This window comes from Mesoplodon densirostris, chromosome 1, assembly GCF_025265405.1.
Source record: "Mesoplodon densirostris isolate mMesDen1 chromosome 1, mMesDen1 primary haplotype, whole genome shotgun sequence".
Taxonomy (NCBI): Eukaryota; Metazoa; Chordata; class Mammalia; order Artiodactyla; family Ziphiidae; genus Mesoplodon; species Mesoplodon densirostris.
This window is the reverse complement of record NC_082661.1, coordinates 75,970,805-75,988,729: the sequence shown is the minus strand read 5'-3', so window position 1 is coordinate 75,988,729 and position 17,925 is coordinate 75,970,805. Positions and strand designations below refer to the sequence as shown.

The following is a 17,925-nucleotide window of genomic DNA, read 5'->3' as shown; positions in this document are numbered from 1 at the left end:
AAGAAAGGAGAAAGAAAGGGAGAGAAAGGAAGGAAGGAATGAAGGAAGGAAGGAAGAAAGGGAGAGAGAGAGAGAAAGGAAGGAAGGAAGGAAGAGAGAGAGAGAGAAAGAAAGGAAAGGAAGGAAGGAAGGAAGGAAGGAAGGAAGGAAGGAAGAAAGAAAGAAAGGAGAGAGAAAGAAAGAAAGGAAGGAAGGAAGGAAGGAAGAAAGGAAGAAAGGGAGAGAGTGGGAAGGAGGGAATTCACAGGCAGAGGAGGAAGAAAGGCCATGGCAAGGCAAATTTAAGGAAATAAAAGGCGAGTTAGTAGAAGTAACAGGGGTGGGGAGGTGAAGTGGGCAGCAGGGCAGGAACAGGAGCCAGTTAGACCGGGGGCGGGGGGCTGGGGTGGGTGGCGACTCAGTGGCTAGTCCAGCCACTTGCCAGGCAGACACCGGGCGGAGGAGGAGGGTGAGGGTGGGGCTTGGCGAAGGGCAAAGGCTGGGCAATACTTAAAAGGGAGATGACCCTGGCTAGTTGGTGCCGCCTTTGACCTCCGACGCCCGGGGCAAGGGGACCCAACGGGGGAAAACGGGAGAAAAGGGCCACCGCTGAGACAGTCCCGCGGGCTCGCGAGGGAGGCGAACGGACCGGAGAGGAGAGACCCCTGGGAGCGCCCGGCACCCCGCCACCATGTGCGAGCTATACAGCAAGCAAGACACCCTGGCGCTGAGGAGGAAGCACATCGCGTGAGCGCTCCCCAGCCCCGAGGAAAGGCGCAGAGATGGGGAATCACCGGCGGGGGGCGGAGAGCCGCAGCGGGGCAGGGAGCGGGCCAGCGGGCTGCTGCCGGCGGGGTGCGAGACCGCCACCCGCCCGCCGCACCTGCGCACGCGCGCCGCCGCCCGCCCGGAGCGCCCCGCCTCTCCTCCGCCCAAGGGGGCTGCCGACCAGCCGGCTCCAGAGCGGTCCCCGCGCTCTGCAGCCCGCCGAGGGGGTGAGGGCTGCCGGCCGGCCGGCTGGGGGAATTGACCGTAAAGGTTGAGAGCCATTGAAGTAGAACACCGTTCCAGCGATAGGCTCTGGGAGGGAGACGGGTAGCTCTCCGCCGCTCCCACCACCGCGAAAGTTTTAGAAAACTGAACTCCGAAATATTTTTGACGATGGCTATGAAAACTCATTATGACAACTTTTGTTTAAAGTGAACTTTTTCTTCTTGCACGCTTGGTTAAGAAGTAAAAGGTTAATCCAGCCAGTAAAAAAACTTTGAAACCACTTTCTTAAGAGTAAGATACCACTTACCTTGGTCTCCCCAGCTGTGCCCTCATTACAATTTAAAGATGCAGTGTTTTCTCCGGTCTACTTTTGTTTTACTCGTGTTGTAGACGACTTGGTGAGCGTACAGGACCGAACCTTAGGTCAGACCTGGGCTCTGGTCCTAGTAGTGTCAAGTTACCTTGTGATCTGATTTGAGATTTGATCTGATCTCAACCCAGGAGGTTTCTAGGTGGTTTAGGAGACTAGTTAAATCTCTCTCGACCCCCGCAATAGGGTCAAAATGGTCAGATACCTCATTACCGGATCACCTCCTTCCCTTTTTCTAATCAGCACTCCTTTCTGTTAGTTTTCAATCCTATATAGTTAGATTCCAATGAAAACCTAATGATTTCTGACGTGAGCAGAACAAATTCTGTGAAAGGAGGATTGGTAGCCATGGCATGACTGAGAAAGAATTTCACCGGAAGTCTGAGTGAGAAGACGGGAAGTACAAGGAGGCAAGGTGAAGTCCGAAGTTTCCAGCCCACATTCATAACGAAGGGTTTTTCTGGATTTTAACTTGTAGGTATAAACTAACAGCTGAATTTGAACCAAGAAGAAATGCTCATTAAATATTAGTTTCATCTTAGCTGAAGATGCTTAATCTTAGGCAATTTTAAATTTTAATTACCTATTCACAATAATCACAATACTTTCTAAACAGTTGCATATCCATTTAATATGTATCTAATTACCCTCTAAACTACCTCCAATGCATGTGGTATTTTTTGTGCATGCAAAATCACCAAAATAAAAATAATGTTTTGTTTTAGTTTCTAAATGTCCATAGAACCAAGTTCAGAAATCTTTGTGATGTTTCTATGTTGCTAAAATCTGTACTCCAGCCAGCCATCCAAATAACCAAAAATATGGATGACTTTTTATTATGCAGAAAAGAGTGGGTTAAAGGGTTAGAATAATAATTGGATTTTATTATTTAAGAAAGGGAAATCCATTTGATGCAGGACGAATACCAATCAAAAGACATGAAAATGATCTGTAAAATCTCCTGCATAGTATTTAACACTAAGTTATTTGTATTTAGCTTTTAGTGCTATTCATTTCTCTACAAATTAGATTAGAGAGAGAGATTAGATTAGCAAGCAAGCCCTGTTTTGGGCTATGGCATAAGACAGTCTACCTTTTTTTTTCTCTTCTTCCAATTTTATTGATATATAATTGACATACAGCACTGTATAAGTTTGAGTTGAACAGCATAATGATTTGACTTACATCATGAAATCATTATCCCAATAAGTTTAGTGAATATCCATCTCATATTGATACAAAATTAAAGAAATAGAAAAAAAAATTTTTTACCTTGTGATGAGAACTCTTAGGATTTGCTTTCTTAACAACTTTCGTGTATAACATACAGCAGTGTTAATTATCTTTATCATGTTGTACATATAAATTATATCCCTAGTATGAGTTTTTCTATGAGTTTATTTTTGAAGTATAATGGACCTACAACACTATGTTAGTAACTATTACACAACATAGTGATTCAATATTTCTGTACATTTCAAAATGTTCACCATGATAAATCTAGTTACGATCAAGACAGTCTACTTTCAAATTCTGGTTTTCTCACTGGCTGTGTAACCTTGAACCAAGCTTCTTAATTTTTCAGTGTCCGTTTCTTCAACTATAAAAATGAGAATGATAATAACTCATATTATTGTTGGGAGGATTAAATGAGATAATATTTGTAATAGCTGTCAGTTCCTGACACATAGGAAGGCTCAAAAAAAAAAGTTTGTTTTTTTTCCTGGTTGAACAAAATTTCTCAAAGGAAAATTAGTTATTGGTTTGTGTAATTAGAGCTGTCAGAGTTGATCCTTGTGCTTCTAAATAGAGTTGTCAGATCATGGCAAATTTAATATAACAAGCATAAGAAATGTGAGCAGTGTCACGGATGGGGGATTAAGGTAAAAGGTTCCAGGCTAAAATGAAATGAAAAAAAAAAGTATGTCACCCAGGTTGTGTTTTCCCTTTCTTTTACGTAATTGTAATTTTCCACTGATCATGACCTTCGTTGAGAAGGAAAAACACTGAGCAGTCCTACCAGACCAAAGTGTTTCCTTTCATTATTTCTAGGCCCTCCTGCAAAGTTTTCTTTGCTGCGGATCCCATCAAAATAATGCGAGCCCAGGGGCAGTACATGTTTGACGAGAAAGGTGAACAGTACTTGGATTGCATCAACAACGTAGCCCATGGTAATGTGCTTTCTTTGTCGTGCCTTGAAGGATATGTTTCTGGAGTAAGGCAGACTTGGCACCGTTGATATTTGTCCCAGGAATTGCAGTGGCTGCAGTTCCTCGGCTGAACAGGGCCAGTAGTCCTAGGCGGGGAAAAGCTAGAACAAAATGTGGGAGAGGAAGAGGATCAACCTTTTTTTTTTTTTTTTTGCTTGCTTCAGAATGCCCCTCACTTCCCAGGCATTTAGATTTGTAACTCATTTTTGGGGCTTTTGTCTTCTAAATTTTAGTGGGACACTGCCACCCAGAAGTGGTCAAAGCTGCCCAGAAACAGATGGAACTACTAAATACAAATTCTCGATTCCTCCACGACAACATTGTTGAGTATGCCAAGCGCCTGTCAGCAACCCTGCCGGACAGACTCTCTGTTTGCTATTTTACAAATTCAGGGTATGTTCTGAGGTTTTCCACCCATCCCCATTCCCACCAATCTCTTTGTTTCCTCTCTTTTCTGTTTGATTGCTGGTGGAGTACAAATATCTAAAAAGGTTTCCTGAGATTCTTGCTGTTTACTAATGACCCCACATGGGGGACCTGACCATTCTGGTTCTTTTGCTTTGGCCCACCAGCCCTTTGTAGATAAGATACCTGACAGCATGTTCCAGGACTCCTGACACAGCCTATACCAACAGTCCCATGATTAACAAGTGCATGTCACTCAGCTTTTTATTACCACAGCTTCCTTGGTGAAAGATGGGGAAAGCATACCCTTAAGTATCCCTAAAGGATGGATACTTGGGTTGTAACCAAATATTGGCAAAAATATTCAAGTCTGGTGTTCATGTGAGAAAACCTAACTAGTCAAATGGCACCCACTTCTTTGGGCAATAGAGTAAGTAGCTAAAGAATCTAGATGAACCTAGATAGTTCTTTCAAAGCTTGAATGAGGAATTTTGGCAAAGAAAGAACTCTACTAAACAAGTTATATAAGTTTTATAAGATTTTTGATTAATTTGTTTCCTTAGGCAATAAGCATTTCCCCAACACAAACACAAAGGAGGAATGAGTCAATTCAAGTGAATAGATATGTCCATTCTATGGAATATTATACAGGCATTAAAAAGTATGTTTTTGAAAATACATGTTTAATGACAGGAGAAAAGCTCACCTGTACAACGTTATATTGGGAGGAAATCTGTCTATACAGCATAAATTTAAAATGATATATATGTACATATGAATTAAAACTATTAGAAATCCTGTGAATGTTCTATTATGATTCTGTGATTCGTTTTCTCTTTTCAATGAGATACCTTAAAATCAAATAACCAGAAGATTGGTTTATAACCAGAAGATTTTTCTTTTTTCTTTGTGAAGAATTAGGACATTTTCAGATCTAATTTGTTGCTCTAAGGCATTCTTGCCTTCAATAAATTGAATATAATATTCGACTTTCACTTCTGAAGAATCCTATACTGTCAAAGAGTGATTAGCCTTAGAGAGAGAGCAGTGTCACCAAAGACTGGAGGTGACAGAACCTGGAGTAGTACAAAGAATAATCTCAAAGTTAAACAGGCTTTGGAATCCTCAACTTTGAAAATAATGGTTTGAAAGATTTTTAAAAGGGCTTATGTCACATTGTCCCTTCTCTCTCTGCTCTCTTAATAGATCTGAAGCCAATGACTTAGCCTTACGCCTGGCTCGGCAGTTCAGAGGCCACCAAGACGTGATCACTCTTGACCAGTAAGTCTTGAACACAAGACTTCTAAGCAGGAAATGCCTTCAGAGACAAAATTATATTGATCCTCTCCATACTAATACCATAAGCATGTATGAAGGAGGCTGGATGTACGGCACAAGTTTTTTTGTTGTTGTTATGTATAGGTTTCAAGGCCAGCTCAGGCCTGAAGGACACTTAATTCCTTCCAAGTACTTGGAGGCTCTTTTGGGTGCTGTAGTCATGGTCTCATGGGCTTTGCATGAATCAGGGTTTACTTTTCACGCATTTAACTGTTAATTGAGCCACTGCAATGTGTGTATAACTCCATCTTTTTCAGAATAAAAATATAATTTCTTAAAAATCCAAGCATTCATGTCACAATTGTGATTATTCACATAATTAATTTAAAAGATAACAATTTAGAGCATATTATTTTTCTTTTTGTGGCCACACCATGCGGCTCGTGGGATCTTAGTTCCTCGACCAGCAATTGAACCTGGGCCCTTGGCAGTGAGAATGTGGAGTCCTAACCACTGGACCACCAAGGAATTCCCTAGAGCAAATTTTAAAGACAACAAATAGCCAAGTAAAAATAGTTCTTTCTCATTAATTTGTGGTTTTTAATAGTCACTATTTAGTTTTACTTCTCAAAAATGAATTCATTATATTTTAAACAAGAAATTTGTTAATTTCCATCTTCAGTGAGATTTAAAATTTTTTTCTACCTCTCCACCCCACTAATCTCAGACACAAAGGGTTGAATTGAACATCACCTCATTTCTTACCCTTCTATAGGCATCTCTTGTTTTATGTGTTGGTTGGTGTATTCATTTTCTATTGTCGCTATAGCACTTTATCATAAACATAGTGGCTTAAGCAACATAAATTTATTCTCTTATAGTTCTAGAGGTCAGATGTCCAAAATGGGTCTCACTGAGCTAAAATCAAGGTTCAACAGGGCTGCACTCCTTCTGAAGACACTAGGGAAGAATCTGTTTCCTTGCCTCCACCTTCTAGAGGCTGCCTGCATTCCTTGGCTTGTGGTCCCCTCCTTCATCTTCAGAGCCAGACATTACATCACTCCAGCCTCTGCTTCCATCTTCACATCACCTCATCTGTCTCTGACCACCATCCTCCTGCTGCCTTCTTTCACTTATAAAGTTTCTTGTGATAACATCTGACCCTCCAGGATTATCGCTCCATTTCATGGTCCTTAATTTAATCATGTCTGCAAGATCCCCTTTACCATGTAACATTCTTAGGTTCTGAGGCTTAGGACATGGGCATCTTTTGGGAGGGGAGGCATGATTCTGCCTGCCTACCACAGAATAGATACTGTGACTGCCCTTTACTCCCAGCTACCACAAGCAACACTGCAATGAGTGCCCTTGTACATGTGCCTTTATGGACCTTTCTGAGAATTTCTTGGGGATAAAGCACCCAGAAACAAGATTGCTAGGCCATAGGGGTACAGTAAACATTGTTGATTTGACCAAAGCCTGCCAGATCAGTCTCCAAAGTGGTTGCACACTCTACCCAGTGCATGAAATGTCCAATTTTCACGTATCCTCACTCAAAACTAAGAATATCCCACCTTCTTTTTTTTCTTAATTTTTGCCGTCTAATAGGTATAAAATGATATCAAGATTGTTGAGGGTTTTTTTTAATTTTCAGGATTTTTTTTCCCTTTTCATAAATTTACTTATTTATTTGTTTGTTTGTTTGTTTGTTTATTCTTGGCTGCTCTGGGTCCTCGGTGCTGTGCCCAGGCCCTCTCCAGTTGCAGCAAGCAGGGACCACTCCCCACCGCAGTGTGAGGGCTTCTCATTGCAGTGGCTTCTCTTTGTTGCAGAGCACGGGCTCTAGGGACTTGGGCTTCAGTAGTTGTGGCTTGGGCTCTGGAGCACAGACTTAGTAGTTGTGGCGCATGGGCCTAGTTGCTCTGCAGCATGTGGGATCCTCCCAGACCAGGGATTGAGCCCATGTTCCCCGCACTGGCAGGCAGACTCTCAACCACTGTGCCACCAGGGAAGTCCCTATCAATGTTGTTTTTATTTGCAATTTCTAATTATGAGTTTGAGTATCTCTTCATATGCTTATTATGCATTTGTGACTTCCTTTCTGAGAATTACCTGTTTATATTCTTTGCCCATTTTTCTGTTGGGATTTCCATCCTTGCTTTTGTGGTTGCATGCATAGTTTAGATGAGAGGATCTCAGCCTTGACTGTGTTTTAGAATTACCTGGGGAAATTTTCTTTTTTTAATGCCAGTGCCCAGGTCCCACTCCAGACCAATTAAAGTGAATCTCTAGGGACTTCTCTGGCAGTCCAGTGGTTAAGACTCTGAGTTCTCAACACAAGTGTTGCTGGTTTGATGCCTGGTCGGGCAACTAAGGTCCTGCATGCAGCACGGCTCAGCCAAAAAAATTTAAAAATTAAAAAAAGAGAGAGAGAGAGAATCTCTAGAGGTGGATTCCAGGAAACGGTATAGATTTTAAAGTTTCCCAGGTGATGCTAATATGCAGATAGACTTAAGAACCACCATTTTGACTATTAATCTCTTTTAGTTTGAGACATTTCAAATGCTTTTTCCCAATCTATCATCTGTCTTTTAACTTTGTCCATGGTATCGTCCAACCTCCAAAAATTTGATTAAATCAAATAGTTGCCATTTTCATCCTATGGTTTGGTTTTCTAAGTTTTGTTAATATCTCTCCCACCACACACACCCACCCCCACTCCTCAGATCACAAAGATGTCTTGTTTATTTTCTTCTACTACCTCTATAACGGCTCCTCATATTGACTCCACCAAGAGGCCGCTGTGTTACCATTTATGTATGGCTGTGTCTCTGAGCTCACTTCTGTCCCAGTCATTACTTTGTTCTTATTCCAATACCATACTAATTTCATTACTATGGCTTTGTAGCATGTTTTAATCTACGGTAGGGGAAGTCCTCCCTCTTTGCTTTATCTATTTATGGGCCTTTTATAATTTCTTTTCCAGGCCTCCCAATTATATACCTCTGGGCAAGAAACATAAAAGGGAATATCATAGCCATCTGTATTTTAAGTGAAAGAAAGGAATTTCATACCCACTTGATTACCTCTTAATCTTAGTCCTTTTAGAAAAGACCTCCTGTTCCTTACCAACTTTCATTTGAGCAATTGGATATCCCTTTGAAACCATCCCAGACAGAAACACAGCCCATTCTGTGATATAAAGTTGTTTTTTAAATTTACTAGAATGTAACTATCAAATACATTTAAAGAATACATACATCTGAAATTTCTCCTGAAGCTATAGAAATTAATGTTTTACATTTAGATAATCTAATTTAGCAGAGCTAATACAATCCAAAGAAATTAAGTTCTTTCCTGCTAAAAAGTAACTGTCTATGAGGATACATACTTGGCTTTCTATGTGTTTTATTACCTGAATCAGGAGAGTGGGACAAATTAATGGCCAGTCCTACCATGAAAAATTAGATTCCATATAGTTAAATCTGGCACCAATGTTGAGATTCTCCCTGGATGATGTGCAGTACTATTTTTCATATACTAGAAAAGCGTCCTTCTTTGAGTGATTTTGGTTATTGTCCTTTTTCTTTTCAGTGCTTACCATGGTCACCTATCATCTTTAATTGAGATCAGTCCATATAAATTTCAAAAGGGCAAAGATGTCAAGAAAGAATTTGTGCATGTGGTAAGTATCGTGGAATCCAAGAATCAGAATGTTACTACTGGAAGAGTGCCCAGTGATAACCCAGTCCAATCCTTGCGTTGAAATGAAACCATGAAAAAGGAAACTAAGATCTAGAGCAGTTACAGGTCTTTAGCAAAGATCTGTTTGCTAAAGTCAAAGAGCTAGTTAATGACAAGATGTGGTTTAAAATCCATTGATGAGTACCATACAAATTAGTATAGTGGTAGTGATAGCTCTTATTCACAGCTCTCATTTTATTTTTCTTGCCCCTTGATGTTTAAATTACTTTTTCTATCACTGAAGCCTATTTGAAACTCAGAGTTGCATCAAGTGTGTATGACTGTCTTAAAATTACTCTATGCTAAATTATTATGTAAATTTATTAAGTAAAATAAATATCATTTAATAAAGAAACCAAGCTATTGAAACAGTAAAACTCATTTGGCTTAATTAAGGATCAGTAGACTTTTTAAAGAGAATCATTAATACATTCTTTCAAAATTTTAAGATCTGAAATTAGTGCTAAGGCACTCTAGTTTTCTGAATGATTACAGTTTACTATATAGTTGGTAAGTGTCAGCTTATTTTCAATATAGAATTGTTAATACAGTTTCCATTCATTGAAATTTTCAAATAACATAATCACACTTGTTGTTTGAAGTTGTCCCTTATGTGACTAGGGATGCAATCTTGACTTCTAAGGGCCTAGGAGCAAATCCAAGCTCCTGTTCACAATGCAAAGATTTCAAGTCTCACAGAATTCAGAAATGTTAAGGAAAAAGAGCAAAAGAACCTAGAGTCACTTAAGTCCACGAGTCACCTTTCTACAATATTATGCTCCTGGAGGGAAAGGCACTTTCTTAAAAGCTCATTTGTCCAGGAGACAAATCATAAGAAACTGTTATCTTTTGATGTTTTCAGGCACCAGCTCCAGATACTTACAGAGGAAAATACAGAGAAGACCATACAGACCCGGCCAGTGCTTATGCCGATGAAGTGAAGAAAATTATTGACGAAGCTCATAACAGTGGAAGGAAGGTTTGTATTTATAGCTTTGGAAACACTTTAATATCTTTTATAAAATAGATTGAAATCACTGTGATACATTGGAGAGGTGGGAAAGGATTAGATCTCAAATCACTTTCTGTTCTTCTCTAGTTACGTTTTTACTTAGTTCATATTTCAGAAAGTACATTATTAGAGTCATGCCTCTAAGACTATTTTTATTTATCCTGGAAATGTAATTACTATACCTGTTTCAGAACTGGTGGTCTAATTCTGACCTTCCCACTGGGATGCAGACTCTGGTCCAAAGTGATAGGAGGAGAAAATTAAGAAAGGTGATAGCTCATGGACAGAACATTCCAACTGAGAGTAGCACGAGGGGCTAATATAAGGGAAGGGAGGGAAGAGGCAGGGTGGCCCTGGGGCCTTGGGGCCACTGCAGACTCCTGGACCCGGGGAGCCTTGGCTCTTCCCTAGAACTGGTTCAACTTTCCTGAAGCCAAAGAACGTGTGTAAGACAAGCAGGAAAATGTTCTTCCAATTTGGGTCTGCACTTCTAAAGCAAACCAGAATCCTCCCAAGTAGGAAAAAAGGAGTTTCCATTTTCTCAGTCTTCACCCTACTGTCTTCAGCTTAACGGTAATTCTCAGCCCTTTCAGGAGTTACTTACATGGAGTTTTAATGTGATTTGACACATGCTTTGCCTTTCAATTGGCTTATGGCAACAACATGGCAATAAAAAAACTTTTTAATTGAGATAAAAATGAAGCCTGTGTGTTTTCCATTTCAAGTATTTTTATCTTAATGACTGGAAAGTCATTTGCCTTTCTTAACTATTTCTTCTTTTCTTCCCATTCGTTTTTCATATCCTAAAAGAGGTAGTCTGGACTAGAACCTTAGTTCCCCCCTTTTTTTTTCTTAATTGAAGTATAGTTGATTGCTTGACTTCTTATCTCATACTATTTCTATGCTTTCTCTTAATTTACTGTTACCTATTTTTACTTCTCCTTTCTCAGCCTCTAGAACACATCCTCTTTAGTTCCTTTGTGAACTGCCTTATTTTGTTAAGTTGTAAGCCTGGTTCAGGGCAAGAACCAGAAATATAGCACAATAACTAAGATTCGTGGCCACTAGTCACCCTCTCATCTCCTTAGTGCAAATTCCAGGTTCGGGCAGTCCTAATTTACCAAGCTGAGCAAACAAGCGCCCCAGTGATGGAACCTGGGTAAATTTTTAGAGGTTCATATTAAAGACTAATCAAAACATCAGTCTTATTCAGTTGTTCCTAATGAAAACACTGCATTTAAATTAATAATGGAGAAATGGAAGTCACCCTCTCCACCATTTTCTTGTGATGGTTTCATTGGTACCCTAGAATTTCAGAAACGAATGCTTCAGAATTCTTGCATTTCCAGCGTGGACATCTTTTTAATCAAATGGCCAATTTGTCTCTTGCCATGGGTCCATTCCCAACCATTTTTTAAGTCACCTTCTCCATAAGAAGTCCTCTTTTTGTAGGGGGTAACGGGAGGAGGACCTAATGGACTTTGACCCCATCTTCTCTTGTATAGATTGCTGCCTTTATTGCTGAATCCATGCAGAGTTGTGGCGGACAAATAATTCCTCCAGCAGGCTACTTCCAGAAAGTGGCAGAGTATGTACTTGGGCATCCTTGGTCAAACTGAAGGCACTGTGACAATTCTGTAGGGCCATCCTGGTTGTTAAGATATTGAAATACTTCCAAACTAGCTGGTAAATAGCCACTTGGGAGTGCCTGCCACCCAGGACTCCTGGAACTCCTCCACCTTCCCAAGCTCCAGCAAATAAAGGGTTTACACAAGGTCCAGCAGGGCAGCCTCCAGAGCTGTGCTCCCACTACCCACCTGGCATCTCCTCTGATTCGTTGGTGTCCAAGCTTTACTAATTAGTAAAAATTTGAAAATTAAACCTGCTGAACACTACTTCTTGTTCACTTCTTTTTCTTCCCTATTAAAATACTGCAGTAGAGCTTCCTTTAAGCAGCACAAACCCAAACAATATAGAACATATCTAATCTGGAAATTATGTGATTATGTTTCAAAGTCAATGACATCACATAGATGTCATTGGGGATTTGAACACTGAAATGTTTTTAACAAAGATTATAGACTTCAGCTTAACAACATTTTTTAAGTTTTCAGTAATCTGTATCTTATGGGAGGGTTTGGGGACTTTCAGTGACCTGAAGGCATCAGGCTGCCCTTTTGCTTTTCAGATATGTACATGGAGCAGGAGGTGTGTTTATAGCTGATGAAGTTCAAGTAGGCTTTGGCCGAGTTGGGACACATTTCTGGAGCTTCCAAATGTTTGGTGAAGATTTCATTCCAGACATCGTCACAATGGGAAAACCAATGGGCAATGGCCACCCAGTGGCATGCGTGGTAACAACCAAAGAAATTGCAGAAGCCTTCAGCAGCTCTGGGATGGAATATTTCAATACGGTAAATTTTGACCTCCCCACTTTAATGCTAAGAGGGAAAAATAATGCATGTTCTTATGTTTCTTTCCAATGTAATAAAGAATAAATCTCACTGTTGCCAGCTAACCACGCCAGGACCCTAGCCAAATTTTGATCTAACCATATTTCATTCTATCTGACACAATCCTCCTTGTATTTTTTTCTTGTGTATCTTTCCCCTTCCTAAAGTGTTCCTATTAATTGTTACAATGACAGATGGCTGCCCTGCTAAACTCTAGAGGTTATGATATTTCATTAACAGATAATAGGATCTTTTTTGTTTTGTATCACATTTAAATTCCCAAAACACTTCACTTAGATGATTCACTACTATAAATGTTACAGGGCTGTCATAGGAGATACTAACTAAATTTCTATCTTTGGGAAATTTTATTTCCTTGATTTTACCCCTAAAAGTTATAAGCTTTAAGTTTGGAAAGATTATTATAGTTTGTGCAGTATGTATACTAGGACTTGTTACAGCTAAAAGTTAGAGTAATATCTAAGAACATAAATTATTTGGAGAAAATATCATTGCTTAACTTTTTTCACACAGATGTTCAAGCACTGAAACCCACATCCCCCTAACTAAACCACACTCTGAAATCCTTAATTCCCAACACAATGTCTGTTTTTGGTTTGGACGAACTTATAAATTCCCCAATAATCGTTCATACCAGTTTTGCAGCTATATATAATTTAGAATTTTATTCTCAATCTTAAATGAATAGAATCATGTTATATTCTAAATCTAAGAAACTAATATCACAAGGGAAATTTTTATTGAAATTATATCTTTACTTGCTTATGTATGAGCCAAATTTCTCATAGATGAAGCAATACCACAAATTCAACTATTCTATTTTCTCATTCATCTTCTTTCCACAGTATGGAGGAAATCCAGTATCTTCTGCTGTTGGTTTGGCCATCCTGGATGTAATTGAAAATGAAAACCTTCAAGGAAATGCCACAAGAGTAGGGAATTATCTTACCAAGTTACTGAATAAGCAGAAGGCTAAACATACTTTGATAGGAGATATCAGGTATATTTATCATAAAGTTGTCATGCAGTTATTCATTCGTCCAAATGAAAATTTGTTATATTTTATCTTATAAATTTAAAATAAGTTAACACAAAACCAGATCTAGAAACACTGAAGAAACAGAAACAAAACTCATTTTTCATCCAGAACCCAGATATCATCACTGTTAAATTTTGGGTACATATCTTTCCTGATTTTTATACTTTTTTGAAAAATATTAAGCCAGGATAATTTCAGCAGGCAAAAGATGAAGAGAAGGAACTTAAGGTAACTCTAAATGATCTATTAAAAATATTAAAAATGACATCCAAGAAAACTCACTATTTTTCATATATATATGAAAACATTTTCATATATATATGTAAAGATTAAAGATATGTCATAGTTGATGTCTTGAGAAGCTAAATAGCATGACAAGGTTGTTTTTAAGCCTTTTTTTTTTTTACAATTAAGGGAAGAGAGAAAAACTGGTTGACAAAAACTAACTTGATTCAAAAACTGAGAAGTCCTGTGGACATTAGATTGGTATCTTAGATTAATTAGAACTAATAACAACTACCCTTTAAAGAGAATCACATTCAGCTTCAAATCAAACTGAAGTTTGAGGGACAGTGTTAATTTTTTGTGACAATGCAGTGCTTAATAAAGTGTGTCAAGTTCCCTTTCTTTACCCCCCTCAGGGGCGTTGGCCTTTTTATTGGAATTGACTTAGTGAAGGACCATCAGGAAAGGACCCCCGCCACAGCCGAAGCTCAGCACATCATCTACAAGTAAACACACCCCTCACCCGTTTGGTGTCTTGGCTTGAATGCTTTTTTTTACTTCCTCTCATCTCCCCAAATGAGAAAAGTTTAAGACTCGTGCAATTACAAATGTGGGCTTCCTACATGCGAATATGAAAGTGCTCTCTGTTCCCATCATTCTGAAATAATCTTAGTTATCACTAGTATGCACTCACATGTATTTCCCGCACTCATTAGGATGAAAGAAAAGCGAGTGCTTCTCAGTGCCGACGGACCTCATAGAAATGTGCTTAAAATAAAACCACCTATGTGCTTCACTGAAGAAGATGCCAAGTTTATGGTGGACCAGCTGGATGAGATTCTAACAGGTCTGTCCACAGATCTTTAAATAAGATGCCCTCACCCACACTCTGGTCAGACATGACAGTGCACCTTGCACTGGCAGAAGTGAAGGAGGGTGGAAATGATTGTATACACTTATATTATCATTTATTTTCACTTTTTAAAAATAATTGCATATCTTAATTGTATCATGCACCACAGATGCTGCAGTGTAAGAGTCTTTGAGCTTTGTACCATGAAAATATGGGAAATGCTGTTAATAAAAATTATAAGCTAGGGACTTCCCTGTCAGTCTAGTGGTTAAGACTTCGCCTTCCAATGCAGGTGGTACAGGTTCGATCCCTGGTCAGGGAGCTAAGATCCCACATGGCTCGGGGCCAAAAAACCAAAACATAAAACAGAAGGAATATTGTAACAAATTCAATAAAGACTTTAAAAATGGTCCATATCAAAAAATCTTATATATATATATATATATATATATATATATATATAGGTTATAGGTTAATATAGTTATATAGTTATCATTTGACTTTGTATTTCACTTATTACAATTTAATTTTTGAAGACTTATGTTTGTCATTCAGAATTATAGCCTGTCATAGGAATTCATCTTTTGTTTACCTCTGTTAAATAATTAGGTTAATTTATTTTTCTGTTATGAGCATAAATTAAGATTAACAAGTAAGGTAACAATGTAAAACCATATTGAAAAACATAAAGCACTGTCAAATGTTAGAGCTTTTAGTTATATTTTTAAGATTCTACTTCTCTGCTCCCTCTCAGCCTCCTGGGGTTGGGATAAGGCTAAGCCAGGAATCAGTGCAGCATACAAAATAGATCATTATTATTTGGAAAGTTGAGAGTCAGCCCCAAGTTATTTGTAATACAGTCACTGTCTTTGGACCAAAAGACACCCAAACTTGGCCAACAGTCCTGATGCCTCTGGTGCCTTGAAGGGACAGGTGGAAGAGACTATAGGTTAGGGCAAATCTGTCACTATTACTTAAAATTCAGCTCAGAGCTTGAGCATTTTTAGTGGTGCGGCTAAAGAATTCTGTTTTAACAAAGTGAACTAGGCAGAGCTAACGTAGGCTCAGCGCCACTTGTAATGATGAAATGCTACAATAAAAGTTTAAAAGCAGCTATTTTAACAGTGACACTTTTTAAAAACATGTACCTCTCTAGTTTTCTTGAAGGGTGCCCCTCTAGTTACCAAAATGGGGTGGTTTTTTTTAAGGACTTTTATATTCTTCTGTCTTGTCCGTTGTATCTTCCTTGACATAGGTTTAGAAGAAGCCGTCGGAGCCAAAACTGAGAGTGTGATCTCTGAGAATACTCCATGCAGAACCAAGGTAAGAGTCAGTTACTTAATATTTAGGGCAAAAGTTTAAAATTGGGGGAATTTAAGAAAAAGGAGTGCAAATTTAAAAAAATTGTACAATGACCTCTAGAATAAAACCCACCTTTGCTAGAGTTGGCTTACTGTTGCAATTTTGAGTGCACAATTAAGGCAAGTGCCTTACCACTTGACAAGAATAAAGCCAAAGAACCATTCTTACAGGATCATTCCTATACTCCCCCCACGGAAAAAGTCAAAAAAAATCCCTCAGGCTTGCAAAGAGGGCCTTCAAAATATATAGAGAGATAACAGATGTCCTAAGCTCCTTCCTGTTTGTCTGAGGGATGCAAGACACTGACTCAAAGTCCCACACACCACTCTTTAATCAGCAAAAGCACCAGCAGTGTGGCTCCAAAATGTCAGAGTTTGGTCCTCAAGTGAACTAAAGAAGAAACTTCGACTGGCGGCGGGGCCTGGGAACCATATGGCATGGAGTGGCCTAGTTTCTGCATGCGATGTGCTTCCAGCACAGGGCTTCCCCATTCTCTCCCTGAGCTGCCCAGGGTGTGAGAAAGCGCTCCCTGGGTCAGGAAACAGAAAGGCAAAAACTTGAGAGACTTTGTTGCATAATTAGTTATTTGTTTATGACTTCGATGCATAAAGGAACACTCAAACCCGCCTGCACATCCAGTGTAGTCAACAAAGTCCTTTTCCTGAGTGAAAAACATGAGGCCCTTTGAATGAGAGAGCAAGTGATTTGCTAACAGGACGCTTCTGTCTCTTGGTGCAAACACAAACCAATGCTAGAAATCAGTGCCTCTCTGCTGTCTGAGAGTGGCTTATTGCGTCTGGGACAGAATCACAGCTGTCAGGACCAAGCAAGCATTGAAAAGGAGCTTACAGGGACTTGGTCAGGGAACTAGATCCCACATGCCGCAGCTAAGAGTTCGCATGCTGCAACAAAGATCCCACATGCCAGAGCAGCCAAATAAATAAATAAGTAAATATTTTTTAAAAAAAGAAGAAGAAGAAGAAGAAAGAAAGAAAAGGAGCTTACAAAAAAAGGAGTTCCCACCAGAAATCCCACTTTGAAGTTAGCACGCGTTTCTAAAATTTTGGCTTGCAGTCCCAGATTTTAGGTTGACATCACATTTCAGATGTCTGTGGAAAACAGTAGTAATCAGAGTTAGGGAGGAACAACGGGCATTGCTGTGTTGTGTTGTGTTGTGTTGTGTTGTGTTGTATTCTCCCGCGTGTGTGTTGCCTGTTGGCTTGTGGAGCCTGGAGGCTGGGCGGGTTAGAGGCGGGCTGCCTGATGGAGTTTCCGTGTCTGTCTTGCAGATGCCTGAGGAAGCCCACTCGGAATTGCTCAGTGACGGCAGCCCGGACACCAAAGAAAATCCCAGCCGAAAAAGAAATGGATTGTGCACAGATAAACATTCACTGCTCAGTAAGAGGCTCAAGACATGAGAGACGAGCATTTTACAGCAAGATAAATGTCCAGAGTTACACAGAATGAATGGAAGTGTTCCTTCTGTTAAAGCTCTATTATACCCACCAAAGGAAGAATCTGCATTCCATTCAGAGGTATAAAGTAAATGAGTAATAAGAATAATCTAAGTGATAATCAAACCCTGTCAAGATTTAGCCTCTAGCCTGTTAATTCCTTACTTGAGATTTCTGAAAGTACTTCATTTATTCTACTCAATTTCAGCTTCAAATGGAATATTTATTAAGTTGGCAGTTTTACTTCTCATGTTTTAATATTTGACATGACAGAGCAAAGTACAGTAGTAGGTTCCTGAACTTTGGAGACTATGAATTCTTTAATGATTTAATTTGTACATATTTATGAACTATAATAAAATAAAAGATGATGTAAACCAAAAAATATTTGACCAGAAAAATGTTTACCGTTCGTTTGCAGAGAACACTGGGGTGGTAAAATCAACGCCATTTGGAAAAAAATCACATACAGCAAAAGTGAAGAAGTGAATGAATAATTTGGACTTCTGTTGGGGAACTAGGTTAAT

General features: G+C 39.3%; 1 protein-coding gene across 3 annotated transcripts; it reads left to right on the top strand.

Moving 5' to 3' along the window:
* The first annotated feature begins 528 nt into the window (after positions 1 to 528).
* On the top strand, positions 529 to 17,683 carry ETNPPL (ethanolamine-phosphate phospho-lyase). 3 transcript variants are annotated; one of them, XM_060088433.1, is made up of 14 exons: positions 529 to 726; positions 1,602 to 1,757; positions 3,395 to 3,513; positions 3,786 to 3,945; positions 5,164 to 5,238; positions 8,830 to 8,920; positions 9,842 to 9,958; positions 11,497 to 11,579; positions 12,180 to 12,405; positions 13,311 to 13,465; positions 14,146 to 14,235; positions 14,446 to 14,576; positions 15,838 to 15,905; positions 17,234 to 17,683. In XM_060088433.1, the coding sequence occupies exons 3-14, from the start codon at positions 3,438 to 3,440 to the stop codon at positions 17,360 to 17,362; spliced, it is 1,401 nt and encodes a 466-aa protein (XP_059944416.1). In that variant the 5' UTR covers positions 529 to 726; positions 1,602 to 1,757; positions 3,395 to 3,437; the 3' UTR covers positions 17,363 to 17,683. The 3 variants fall into 3 exon arrangements, with proteins under 3 accessions (XP_059944416.1, XP_059944423.1, XP_059944409.1); XM_060088440.1 differs by having other exon boundaries at positions 1,602 to 1,816; XM_060088426.1 differs by lacking the exon at positions 1,602 to 1,757.
* Positions 17,684 to 17,925: the final 242 nt, after the last annotated feature.

Coding starts and splice junctions, on each gene's coding strand:
- ETNPPL (XM_060088426.1), top strand. CDS start 671: ATGTGCGAGCTATACAGCAAGCAAGACACCCTGGCGCTGAGGAGGAAG. Junction 3,514..3,785: donor CATCAACAACGTAGCCCATG/GTAATGTGCTTT, acceptor TCTAAATTTTAG/TGGGACACTGCCACCCAGAA. Junction 15,906..17,233: donor ATACTCCATGCAGAACCAAG/GTAAGAGTCAGT, acceptor TCTGTCTTGCAG/ATGCCTGAGGAAGCCCACTC.